Below are 14,464 nucleotides of genomic sequence, written 5' to 3'. Positions count from 1 at the left end.
ACCGTTTATCTGTGTTCCCCCATTCCTCATTGCCGTCTTAGCAAAAAAGCAGATTCTGGCTGAGGGGGAAGGACACTGTTGCTCCAAGGGAAAGCTCAGTTTCGGTGTCAGATGAGAGGAAGGAAATGGCTACAACAGTATTTCTGTTTTTTGAGGTTGTTTTTGTAGAGTCTACTGAAGTAATATTTTACATTTTTAGGTTTAGAGAGCTCTTAAAGATTCGGATTAAACATGTTTTACATGATTATCCTGACTTCAATTTGATAAGAGTATGAAGTCTGAAGAAATTCTGTTTTTGAATGGATTTTGCTATCTATAGATATTGCAGGGGATTAAAGAAAGACAGGGAGAGAGAGGGAGAGGGAAAGAGAGAGAGAGAGAGAGAGAGAGAAAGGAATTAATAAAGCTGACAGATAAATAGTCGGCTGTTCACTAGGTAAGAGGTAAAGATCTCACTGCTTCTAGGTCTGTCTATACATTTTCTGTTGCAGATAGAATACAAATGTAGCCAAATAAGGCAACTCTTAGCCTGTGGATATTTATCACATTTATCAAAATTTCATGCACATATAATTCATTCATCTTTTGTTAAAGATGCTGCGTTGTGCAATTTTCCTTTGCCCCCATCCTTGATTTAGTAGATCTGGTTGATCTTCTGAAATGTGGGCCACATTTTTTTCTTACCTGGAAACATTCAGCATTCTGTCTCTTGATAGGTAATTTTTTCAGGTAACTCATTCTGAAAATGAAAGGGAAAAGTTATTTTCTAGCTTTCTGTGTGACTGATACAATGTACAATTTTTGTACAAAGTTGCATAAGCTATAAATGCCAGGAGGGGCTTTTTTTTGGGGGGGGGGGAGGGTGGGGTAACACTTAAAATAGTCCTTCCTAAATCCAGTATGCTGCCTCTTATCATGCATGTATGAAATTCTAGAGCAGAGTCTGCCACTGAACCATCTAGAATCACTTTTTATTTATTTTTACCAGACATTTAGGAATACATTGTAAGTAAATAGCAATACAGACTTTTTTAAGTTAAAAAATTTTTTTAAAGATTATTTATTTATTCATTTGACAGAGGGAGACAGAGAGAGAGAGAGAGAAAGGGAACACAAACGGGGAGTGGGAGAAGGAGAAGCAGGCCTCCCACCAAGCAGGGAGCACGATGTAGGGCTGGATCCCAGGACCCTGGGATTATGACCAGAGCTGAAGGCAGACATTTAATGAATGAGCCAGGTGCCCCCAGATGGGTTTTTTAAAAATAAAGAAGGGATGGTCACTGGTAAACATTTTATATATTTTAATTAAAGCTGAAATGTCTTCTAGTGCTTGAAAAAAATATTTGATGTATAACTACTGCTTATTTCTTAAAAAAAATTTTTAAACTTAATTTTAAAACACTAAAAGTTAAACAGTAAATAAGTATTTATCCTAGAACCATAGGGTGAATAATGAATTAACCTCATATGCAGGTAATCTAGATTCTAATGCTACCTCCTTCCTCAAGTCCCTTTGTGCCTTCTAAAATGCATTATGTTCAATCAAATGCTTATCAATAAATTGTATAGACTTGGATGGTTATGTCAGAACCTAGCTTAACTAGCCATGACTAGCAAGATCACTTTAATGAGCTCGTACTCACATGTATTTTGGTCACATGTAAACCACTAGTGCTCATTTAGACACATCTAAGAAAAGTATCTATTTGTATATATAACATACAAACTATATAGGCAGTGGTATCAATGAGGAATAAAAATGAACAGTTATGGGTTACTCCTTACCTACTCTTTGAATAAACAAAGTTGATTTTTTTTTTTTTTTCCCACTCTAAGAAACTAGAGCTGAAATAGGTTGGGATCCAGGATGGGAAGTGCTTCAGTTCACATGTCACCCTGCTCCTGTGACACAGTCTGAGATCCGCCGGCCAGCGGCCAGCCAGGCAACCTTGAGTGTGTGTCCTTCTTGCCCCAGCTTTCCTGACCCTTGTCAGCAGTAATGCTGCTAGTCCTGCCTACCCCACAGATGCTACTGTGCCAATAAAATGATCCCCCCAAAACTGTAGAAATGCTTCTCGAAGTATGTGTGGAGATATTTTGCCTTAGGTTGGTATCACTTTTACTAGGAAGATTCTCTGGACCAGTCTTTTCTTATAGACGTCTCTGTAAATCAGGGAAAAGGTAGTGGTCCCAAAATAATGGTTTTTAGAACTGAAATTTAAATATGAACTAAATGAGGGAATTTCTAGTTACTTAGGATGGTAACTCTAGAATCTCATTGAGCGAGTGGAACAATTAAGTCGTAGTTCCTTTAGTCACTAAAATAAATATCCATTCTGCTTTGTAGTGGACTGTATCTTGGAGTTTTCAGAAGGTCCTAATTACCTGGGTCTGCTTGACAGGGTTGGCCTTTGCGATTCTTTCATCCGTGCATCCTGTGTTTGGTTTATACGGGTCTCTGTTTCCTGCCATCATTTATGCCATATTTGGAATGGGACGTCATGTTGCCACAGGTAATAATTTCTCTCTCTGTTTATGCTCCTCATGCTACTAATGGAAAGGACTCAGAAGTGCTCCTTAGAAGGATGCCTGGGTGGCACATTTGGTTAAGCTGGCAACTCTTGGTTTCAGCTCAGGCTGTGATTCAAGGTCATGAGATCAAGCCCCACACTGGGGCTCCACACTGAGCACCGAGACTGCCTAAGACCCTTACTCCCTGCCCTCCAAGCTTGTGCGAGTGCATACACGCAATCTCGCGTCCTAAGACAAATAAATATTTTTTTAAAATGCTCGTTAGTTACTGATTACATTTCCAAAGCAATTCTAACTTTACTTCTGAAAACCTCAGCAAATATTAGAACATGACATTTAACTCTCTGTGCCTCACTCAATATGTACTGTGACTTATTGCTATATTATTATGTAATCAAGGTTATTTTAAAAATTCTTTGCATTTTTAAGTTGCAAAAAGGTCATAAGAGAAGGGCATACATTCTGAATTTACAGTGAAATGAGAGAAGGTAAGCTCTTTAAGGAAAGAAAAAACTATTGAATTTATTTACTCCATTGTTAAAAAACATTTTTTATGTAATTGATACTTAGACTCAATGATCTGTTAGGTTTCATCCAAGCTAGATTCCATAATGCCCTTTGTTCATTTTTATTTTTAAAATTTTTTTATTATGTTCAGTTAGCCACTGTGCCAGAGAATGGGTGGAAGACATGAATAGACACTTCTCCAAAGAAGACATACAAATGGCTAATAGACATATAATGCCCTTTAATTAGTATATCTCTTACCTTGGCAATCTTCTGCCTTACTAAATAAAATGTGAACTATCACAAATAATCTGATAATAGAACAAACTGGTTAAAAACTTGTTTGTAGAGTGAGATGGTTCTGAGTATATGTCTTATTTGTTGTTTGCTATCTGCATGACCTTGGACATCATTTCAAAGGCTTATTTGCTGCTTTCTGGATAGTGAAATAAAAAAATTAATATGACTATAATTAGAATTAGATGAGATAATTAATGTATAGTGTCTAATTTAGTACTTGCTACATAAGAGTTAGTAAGTTATTATTATTATAGAAATGATACCTTAATCTTAAATATTAAGGTAATAATGATAAAAATACTTTTAACCAGAAATATTCATAGAGGCATTTCTATTTATTTTGTGTGCTTAAGATCTCAGCCTGTAAGTATGTGTCTATTTCTTCACTGGTCAGTTTGTGTCACTGACTGCGTTGGTTTCCTATTTCCAATATAATAAGTTACCAGGAGTTTAGTGGCTTGAAACACGATAAATTTATTATCCTATAATTTTGGAAGTCAGAAGTCTGAAATGAGTTGCATGAAGCTAATACTGAAGGGGAAGAGTTCACAGTTAACCACTGAGCCTAGTGAGGTATTCACAGTTATCATCTCATTTATGTTTCCCCCAAGCCCTGAAAGGTAGGTATTATCATCTGCAGTTTACAGGTGAATAATGGAGACTCAGGGTCATGCACTTTAAGTCACATTATTGATAAATAGAGGATTTGCATGCAAGCCTAAGACAGGGATCTTAATCCCTGTCCTGAGGATACTCTGTGCAGGTCTGCAGAGTGGTGGGAAAATGTACATAGGGTCTGGGAAGAGCAAGGAGCTGGGTGTGGTCATATGTTGAAGGACTGTGTGTATCTGTAGGAAAGTTTCTGCTTCCTCCGTGGAGTGGAGTGAAGGGTGGAGGAGTCAGGGTACTGAAAAGAGTGTTTCCAATAGATCTGTTTAGTTTTATATAATGTGCTCAACTTCAGTGGTGGAATCCAACCATTATTGTTGAGTCCATGACTAACAGAAGATTGCCCCCACCCCCACCCCCTCTTAGGCACCTTCGCCTTGACATCCTTAATATCAGCCAACGCAGTGGAACGGCTTGTCCCTCTGAGCAGCCAGAACTTGACCACACAGAGTAACACAAGCACACTGGGTTTGTCGGAATTCGAGCTGCGAAGGATTGGTGTTGCCGCAGCTGTTTCCTTCTTGGGAGGTGTGATTCAGGTAAGTGGTACTGAGACTTGGGAATGAAGAAAGGGAAACTGGAAGGAAAGGCAGTTGGTGCTTTGTTTTTAGTCCTATTCGTGTCTTTGTCTCTATAGAGGGATGAAGATTTTATCGATGTGTTTTATCTTTATGGAAACACTGCTAAGTGCCAGTTGAATAAATGAATCAGCATCAAGAAATCAGAGTTACAGAGAAGCAGTTTTGGAGTCTTCAGGAATCAGCTTCCTAGGGCACCTGGGTGACTCAGTGGGTTAGGCCTCTACCTCCGGCCTGGAATCAAGCCCCGCATCAGGCTGTCTGCTCAGCAGGGAGTCTGCCTCCCTTTCTCACTCTGTCTGCCTCTCTGCCTACTTGTGATTTCTGCCTGTCAAAAAAAAAAAAAAAGAAAAAAAAGAAAGAAAAAAAAGGAAGAAAGAAAAAAAATAATGCGCTTTCTCAAAAACATTTTACAAAATGGAATGGGCTTCCTTTTACGGCAGTGAGGCAGTCCTTGCGTTCATACAGTGACTGGATCATCACTGGAGGATAGGGTAGGAGAAGTTCCTATAATGGGAAGAGACGTGACTAGATTTCTCAGGTCCTTCCCAATTTCCAGAGTTTATGATGTTACTGCCTCCAGCAGTAACAACTGGTATTTCCTTTGTGCCAAAGACTGGCCAGCGTGAGGTCTTCTGTCTCAGATCTGCACCCGACTCTGCCCCTTTCAGCATCAGGCAGCTGTTTTGTTGCCTGGTCTGCTCCAGTCTTTCTGCTTCTTCAAAGTAGCAGACTATGTAATTTGCTGTTTCTAATCGGTCATCAGAATCAGACAATTCAGAAGTGACTATAAAATAAATGTAAGATAGTGCTATTAGACACAGAATTTATCTGACGGCCATTTTGGCTTAGTCTTCTGTGTTATAATGAGTTGTATGTACATAAACTTCCCAGGCAACTATCTTCTGCGTTGGTAGAGCCTCTGTTTTACAGTGTAATGTTATTTACTAGGTCAAAGACAGTGTAAAGGCCTAGAAGGGAGAAAGAGTTGATGATTGCCTGGAATTGGAAGGTTAGAAGAAAAGATGTGATCGAGAGGGAAGGAGACAGAAATTGTACCTAATGAGGTAAAAAGGGTGAGAGAATTTAGGATATAAGACCAATACTAACTCAATTCTTCCCAGTTCTTTAGAGAGTAGACCATGTGAGGGGCAGTTTTGCCTAGGAGACTACTGGACTAGAAGGCCAGTGGGTGTCGTGTGCAGTGATGGTGTGCTTTCAGACTGGTTGCCCGAGTGCCCTGTAAACTTCGTTTTGTTTTTTCAAATGTGGATGATGTGCGTGTATTCTGAGACTTGCATAAGCAAGCTTAGTGGGCTCTTCTTCCTTGACTGGCCACTGTGAGACTCTCTGATGGACCTGTGATCTGTGTCCACCTCAGAAATAATCAGCCATGTGAACTGGTGATTCAAAAAGGGTATGTTGCCATAGATTTGGTCTAGGTTTTCCTTAATCTCTGCTCATTTAAAATAAACTAAAAATCTCTGTATTAACACAGCAAAAGTAACATCACTTCTTCTGGTCCCACTAACTACCATTCACATCTCTCTTTGAATTTATGAATTTTACTAGGTCTGGACTTTTTCTTATTCTTTTAAGCATGGAACAACTAGTTTTAGGTGGATATTAGTATTTTGAAAAATCCAAGAGGGTATATAACTAACAGTAAGACCCAACAACCTTCAGCTTTGTCTCATTTTAGCCCTTTTCCATAATTTAAAACAATCATCAGGTATTTGGTTATCATCTGCCATATTTAGATTAAGAATTTAAATGATAATAAAATATAAAAGTAAAAGCCAGGATTCTAACAACTTAAAAAATGAAAGTCTCATTTCTCAGAATGAAAGTCCTGAGAATCATGAAAGTAAAGCAGGATATTATTAAAGAGAATAAAAATAATTTGATTTTCATGGACTTTTATTACATGTAAAAGCTGATCCAGAGAGTCGCATGTTATGTCTTATAAGTTCATCAAACATCTGCTTTCTTTTGTCTTTTCACTCTGATCCTGGATATGTGACCTATGTTTCAGCCAAGTTTTGAACAGATGGCTGGACTCTATTTGACCTCCAAACTCATCTGTCCATTGTGAACCAGAACCCTATGGTCTGCTGGATCTGTTGGATCCAGCTTTTCGGTCATTTTTCCTTTCCTCCTTCAGATCTGAAACCTCCTGAATATGAGGGCAGTCCCAGGGTTTCCAGCTTCTATGAACACAGTGTTTGTTTGTTTACCTTGTATTGTTTATTTTTAATTCCGACTGACGGAAGTGTTTATTTATTTGACAGAGAGAGAGAGATCACAAGTAGACAGAGAGGCAGGCAGAGAGAGAGGGGGAAGCAGGCTCCCTGTTGAGCAGAGAGCCTGTTGTGGGGCTCAATCCCAGGACCCTGAGATCATGACCTGAGCCGAAGGCAGAGGCTTAACCCACTGAGCCACCCAGGCGTCCCTGATGGAACTATTTAGGTTAATAATATTATATATTAGGGTGTTTGAAACAGTCACATCCAATCTGGTCGACAGATTGTGGATTAGCTGGAAATGCTTTCCACTGTAACGGAGAACCTTACTACCGGAGGCTTACTTATACAGACATGCATTGCATTTTGTGTTATAAGAGGTCACGGCAGACCTCAGGTTCATCAGTGTTGGGCAACGCATTCAACTGATGAACTGATCTGCCTTTTTCATTAGATAATAGGGTCTCTGTGACTTAGTGCTTTTTCCTTTTTTGACTTCTCTTCTGGTAATTCATCAAGAACTTTTTCCCCTAAATTGTTGCTTTTATTTATCTAACTTCCTTTCCCATGCAACTGTTTCTCTACTTCATTACTGGACTTACATTCTTTAACATTGTGTTAATGATTTTAGTATGTCTTTCTCTTCAATTTTTAGAAGAAACTATGGCATAAAATAATGAAGAGATTAGAATTAAGATGTATACTTAGAGCAAACTGTTTCTATACCATAAGATTTCTGATTTTGAGATTGCTTCTTTTTTTGCCTTTCAGCTATCTGTACATCTGTAATATTTTGGTTTGTTTTCTACATAAGACATTATGTGGAACACAAGGTTTTTGCGGTTACAGTAGCTTTATCTGTTTTCCAGTTTTCATAGTACGTAGCCTAGCATTCCACACATGGTAAATTCGCAGAAAATTTAGTGAATTAAAAAATAAACTATTCAGAATCTGAAAAATCAAGAAACAGCAGACATCATGCCAGGTAATAATTTTGTGATTTTTAAAGGAATTGAATCTGACATTTGTTGACTTAATTATTATAACACGAGGAGACTGAAAAAAGGTACATCAGAGAACTGTCATTCTCCCCAGCCCCCCCCCCCCCCCCCCGTCTCTCTCTCCTTTCTGCTCTGTTCTCACCCACCTCCTGTGGGTGAGCTGTCTCATTCATTTCTGGTTGATACTTTTGCAGAATGAGTGTTTTCTTATTTACCCTGCTTTCTGACATGAAAGTTAGCATTCTTTTGTGTCTGACTTTCTTTGCTTAACAGTAAAATATCCCAGAAATCATTCTATGTCAGCTCCTAGAAACGCCCCTCATACTTTTTTATTGCTGCATTGTGCTGGGTTATGTGGATATGTCATTGTTTATTCAACATATCTCTTATATTTGGGCATTTAAGTTAATTCCAACATTTTGCATTTGTAAACAATGCTACTATGTATGTGCATATGTATTTTCATATTGTTGGGGTGTCTGGTCAGGGTGAATTCCTAAAATGGGATTACTCGATCAAAAGGTCAATGCATAGGTAGTTTTGTTGATATTTTCAAATTCCCTTCCAAAAGAGTTGTTGCAATTTGCATTCCCCACAAAAATAAATGGGAGCACCCTCAGCTTCACAACAGAATGTGTTGTCAGACTTTTAAAGTTTTAATCAATCAGGTAAGTAAGAAATCATATTCAAGAATAGTTTGCATTTCTTAAATTGTAAGTGATGGCAAATGATGACATCTTTGCATATGTTTAAGACTCTTTTGTATCCATTTTGTGGATTATATTTTTTGTTCATATATATTTCTAATTTTTCTGTTAAGGTTTTGGTCCTTTTTCCCTCAAATTTTAAAAGCTCTTTATATAATATGGATATTAGCCTTTCATCTATGATATATGCTTCAAGTGTTTTAGTCTAATTAGACATGCAAGTTATTTGACCATGCAATTGAAGAAATTTATGTAGATTTATTAATCATTTTTTTGATTGCCCCTGGACTTTGCCAATATTAGAAAGCTTTCCTTTACACTAAGTGTATAGAGACATTCAGCATATTTTTAAAAATTTATTTTTAAAAATTATTTTCTATATGCATTTTTAAAAATATTTACTTTCCTGATCAGTATGGAGTTTATTCTTATGTGTGTGGGAGATAAGAATATAATGGTATTCTTGGGGCACCTGGGTGGCTCAGTGGGTTAAAGCTTCTGCCTTCAGCTTGGGTCATGGTCCCAGAGTCCCTCTCTGCTCTGTAGGGAACCTTCTTCCCCCCACCTCTCCGCCTGTCTCTCTGCCTATTTGTGATCTCTCTCTCTGTTAAATAAATTAATAAAATCTTAAAAAAAAAAAAAGAATATAATGGTATTCTTTTTCTAAGTGGTTGCCTAGTTGGTCCAGCGACATTGATTATAAAGTTCACCTTTGCTTCTGTGATTTATAATGCCACCTTTACTGTTTCCACATTTACTTAGATCTGATCTATTCTATTCTATTCCATTCTATTCTGCTGGTCTGTAAATAGCACTCTGTGTTAATTATGGAGTCTTATAGTATGGTTTAATCTGGTAGGACTGGTCTACCTTTGTAAGTTTTATATTTTAGCGTGCTTTTGGCTAATTCCTGCATGTTTGTTCTTTCTTCTGAACTCTAGCATCAACTTGTCTAGCTCAATTAAAAAAAAAACCCAACTTGCTGATATTTTATTGGGATTGTGTTTAATTGGCATCTTTATGCCATGGTGTTATCTTATCCCAAAACATATAGTTTTGTTCAAGTCTACTTTTGTTAGAATTTCAAGTCTTTCAGGAGTGTTTCCTCTTACACATTTTGCACATTTATTCCTAAGTATTTCATCATTTTTGTTGCTGTTATACATGGAACTTTCTTTACCATTATGTCTCCCAGCTGGCTATTGCTTCTGTCTATAAAAGCTATTGATTTTTCCCCACTCATTTCTTTATTTAACAAAGGTATCTGTTAAGATGCTGCAGAAAATATAATTCATACACAAAAGTGGTTTAAAAGATGGAGTTTAGTGTTTCATATGACAAGAATTCTGGTAGTATCAGGGTTCCTGGTTGGTTAATTCAGTAACTATAATTGTGTCTATAGCCTATATTTTTTAATAGCTTCCTGCTATGCCATCCTTGGCTGGTTGCTTTTCTTCCTGGGTGACCCCTCAGTCCATGACTGCATGGTTTCAAAATGCTGCCGTTGTGGCAGGCACCACGTCCTCATACAATCTCATCAAGACTCAGAAAAATGGCAGTCTCTCCTTGTGCATCTCTTTGTCAGGAATAAAAGCTCACCCCAGAAAGACCCTGGTGGACTTCTCCTGCTTGAAAGTATTACATGCCCATTCTTAAGTGAATTGCAAGTGGGGTGGAGGATAATATCACCATAATTGTCATAGACTAATTAAAATTCACCTCTGGGATGTAGAACTCTGGGAGTTCAAGGAACTCCTTCCTTGAATACCTCACAAAAAGAAAAGGGAACAAATTGGGATTCTGCTAGTGATAAAGAATGGGATAGTTACTAGAAGATTAAATATCAGTGCCAGACATGGAAGAATTTTCTGGAACTCTACACTAGCCAGCTATCTGCTAGACATAGGGAAAACTGGAATGAGAGAACAGGCTCAGGTCACTTTTCATAGAAGATATAGTCTAGTAGGTAGAGGGGTAACCGAACAAGTCATAATCGAGAAAAAAATACTGTTATTCTAGTACTGTGTATATGTACATATGCAGTGCTTAGGTCTATTCATTATATATCCTAAAACCTTATCGAATTGTTATTTTTTTGTTTTTTTTTGCCTTTTTACTATTTAAATGTTTTATTAATTATTGATTTTTTAGTATTTCCTAGAGGTACTTTTACTTTTTTACAAATTAATATAACTCATGATATCTTTTGTTCAATTGCATTACATGGTATCTCTGCTATAATGGTAAATAATAGTAGAAACAACAAGGTTCTTTTTTTCTTTTCTTTTCTTGAACTTGCTCAAAAGGCCATTAGCATCTCCTTTAAGATGCTAACCTTGAGAATAGAGTATATAAATTTACCATGTTAAGAAATTACTATTGTTTTTTGTTCCTTTTTCTATTGTGGTAAAATTTCCATCACCTAAAATTAACTATTTCTAAAGTGTATGATTTAGCGGCACAATGCATTCTCAAGTCTGTGCAACCATTACCAATGTCTCCTTCCAATATATTTTTGTCACAGTCACAGGGTTTCCTGAGCCCATTATGCAATCCCTCCCCATTCTATCCTATCCCCACCATTACTAATATGCTCTCTGTTTTGTAAGAATTTAATTATTCCAGATACTTCATTTAAATAAAATTAAAACATAAAAAAGAAATTACTATTGTTTTATATTTTTTGTGTATTTAATAGAAATTAGAAAAAGGGCTAAATATTGCTGTAGGCTTTTTCAGCATCTATAGGGATAATCATGTGATTTTTCTCCCTCTGAAATCTATTATATGTTATACTCTATTAATGGATTTCCTAACATTGAACCAACCTTAAATCGCTCAAATGACTCCCACTTGGTCATGGTGTGTTTTAGTCTTAATGTGGTCATGGATTCTGTTTATCAATTTTTTTTTAAGATTTTATTTATTTATTTGAGAGAGGCAGAGAGAGAACATGAGTGGGGGAAGGGCATAGGAAGAAGGAGAAGCAGACCCCCAGTGAGGGCAGAGTCAGATGCAGGCTGGACGTAAGGCTCAGTCCCATGACTCTGAAGATCATGACCTGAGCCAAAGGCAGATGCTTAACTGAGTGAGCTACCAGGCATCCCTGGGGGTAATTTCTTGATAACGTTCTGTATTCTTCTAAAAGTTGGCATGTGTAGCACTCTGTCTCCAATATGGTCAAATTTGATACTGTGTTTTTCCCTAGAATATTGTCCTTTTTATCTAGCTTTTCAAATTTACTGGTAGGTAGGTCTTTGATTTCTTATGATTTTTAAACAGTTTCTTGTTTCAATGTTTTCTGCTTTGACATTTTCTAGTTTTGTATTTATACTTCACTCTGTTTTTTTCTTGATTAAATTAGCTAGTGGTTTGTCTACTTCAATTCTTTATTTAAAAAAACAAAACAAAACAAAACTAGGATTTTGGGAGTGCCTGGGTGGCTCAGTGGGTTAAGCCTCTGCCTTTAGCTCAGGTCATGGCCTCAGGGTCCTTGGATTGAGCCCTACATTTGGCTCTTTGCTCAGGGAGTCTGCCTGCCTCTCTGCCTACTTGTGATCTCTCTCTCTCTGTCAAATAAATAAATAAAATCTTAAAACAAAATTTCTAAAAAAACTGGGATTTTGAAACAGTATGTCTATTTTTTTTTCTGTTGCTACCTCTGCTTTTAATTTTGTTTCCTTTCTTTTGTTATTTTTTTAGTTTATTTATTCTTTTTCTAGTTTTTTAGTTGGAAATTCCATCATTTATTATAATTTTAAGATTTTTATTGACAAATGCATTTAGTGCATTTAGTGAATTTTCTCATGCTCTTTGCTTGAAATGTTTTCTGTACATTCTGATAGCTTTTAACTGTCAATGTTTTTTTTTTTTTAGAAATTCAGTATATTCAGTTTATATTTCCCTTTTACCCAGCAATTATTTAGGGAAAGGTTTTAGATTTCTAAACAAATGGACCTTTTTGGTTTTTGCCAATAATTTTCTGGTGTTATTACATTGTAGTCAGAGAGAGCTGTTTGTAATAACTTTACACTTTCTAATTTACTGATGTTTTCCGTGTAACTAATATATGATCAATTTTTGTGAATGTTTCATGAGCACTTGGGGAGAAGAAGGTATAGTCTCTTAGTGTATAGCTATAAGCTCTGCCTTTTTGATTTAAGTTACCAAGTTTTCAATATTCTTATTCATTTTTTGTCTACTTGGTCTTTCTTGCACTGAGAATGATGCATTCCTTACTGTAGGCTGCTTTCACTACAATAAACAGACTTGCCTTTTAGCAGCTTGATTACCTTTTAGGTAAACTGTTTATGTGTACATCTTAAACATAAATGCTTTCAAATATCTCTTATTCATTGTCATTCAGGCAAAGAAGTGATTCCTGTTTCTCTTCTTCCTTACCATTTTTTTTAACCATTTCTCTACTCTCTTACCATTTTTTTAACATTGCTAGTATGAACTGCACTTTTACAACCACAATAGTGTAATATGATGCTTTCTATGTTATTGATTAGATTATGGGCCCTTTAAAAACTGCTTTATTGAGGTGTAATTGCTTCACATAAATTCCACACATTTAGAGTGTATAATTTGATGTTTTGACATATGTACAAAGCCAGCACCGCAATCAAGAGAGTGAAAATATCTGCGACTCCCCTAAATTTTTCCTTGACACTTGACCTTCTCACTGCTTTAGAACCCCCACCTCCCATCAGCCAGGAATCACTGTAGATTAGTTTGCATTTTCTAGAGTTTCATAAAAACGTATTCACTGTATTATTTTTGTCTGGCTTCTTTCCCTCTGTGTAATTTCATTGTTGTTGATTTAGTAGTTTTTTGGTAATGGTTTTGTAACATAGCAAGGACCTCTGTGATTAGAACTTATGCAGTATCTGATTGTAACTGAACTTTCTGGTCGGGGAATCTTTTTGTTTCCCCTTGTACCATCTCTTTCTAAGGTACATTAAGTGTCTCATTTTGCAGAGGAAGTGTTTCTGTTGTAACTGATGCATTTTTGTGCTATTCATGTTACTCTCCAAAAATAAAAAAATAAAAAAGAAACACTTCTAGCCAAAAAACAGTAGCAGCCAACAGAGAAATTGCTTGCTCACTCACAGCAATGAGGCGTTAATTTCAAGGCAAGGTGGGACCTTTTAAAATGTCAGTATCAGTAAGCATTTCTGTTGAGGAAACAAACACTCCATAAAAGTTAAGGCACTTTTAAAAACCATTGTTCTCTTCTGCCTGTAGCTTTTATTATTCTCATGTTGGGCATCTTGCCCATTCCTTTTTCCAAGAACTGAGAGGGGTCTAGGATTGTCCCCTGCACATTTACTTCTGGAAGTTTTCCCGAGCTCTGCTTTTCTGAAGCGACTATGGGACAAGATTTCTGCCCTGGAGGACATGGGGATATACAGCTCCTTTGTTTGACAGTTGCACAAGCATGGGGTGACACAGGTGGGGGTGTTCAATGGAGCAAAGCCTTATATTATTGAACTGCTGCATTCTGGAAACACACAGGCTTACATCTTCAAGAATGATGGAAACCAACTGCAGACCCAAATAGGAGATTTTCATTTACTTTTGGTTTAGTACTGAACATTTTTTAGGTGTATTAAATAATGAGATCATGAATATAGAAAGATTTAAGATCTAGACTAGTTTAACCTGCCTATTCAGCACATCCTATATTCTGCTTCCTGAAAAATCATTGCCTTCATTCTTCTGAAGTGCAGGGGGAAGGTAATCTAAAATTTCTTTTGAGGATGTTTCACTATTTCACAACCATTATCATCAGGAAGTCATTATTCTGTTTAATCTAAATCTTTTCAGCTGTATTTGTACCTGGTGAAGCTCAGAAGTAATACACTTAAAAGTAGAATTATAACATCCTCAAAGTTATAACAATAACAATTCTTCACATTGAA

At 36.7% G+C, this 14,464-nt stretch overlaps 1 protein-coding gene across 1 annotated transcript in view; it reads left to right on the top strand.

The window, feature by feature from the left end:
- Positions 1–14,464, top strand: part of SLC26A7 (solute carrier family 26 member 7) — a 115,012-nt gene that overhangs the window by 27,526 nt on the left and 73,022 nt on the right. Inside the window, exons 3-4 of the mRNA XM_082719408.1 lie at positions 2,403–2,513; positions 4,375–4,547. Coding sequence (XP_082575534.1) covers positions 2,403–2,513; positions 4,375–4,547 — 284 coding nt within the window. The remainder of the gene's footprint in view (positions 1–2,402; positions 2,514–4,374; positions 4,548–14,464) is intronic.

The sequence above is a fragment of the Mustela nivalis genome (assembly GCF_964662115.1).
Source record: "Mustela nivalis genome assembly, chromosome: 2".
Taxonomy (NCBI): domain Eukaryota; kingdom Metazoa; phylum Chordata; class Mammalia; order Carnivora; family Mustelidae; genus Mustela; species Mustela nivalis.
Note: the sequence above shows the minus strand (reverse complement) of the source record. Positions and strands in the feature narration are given on the sequence as shown.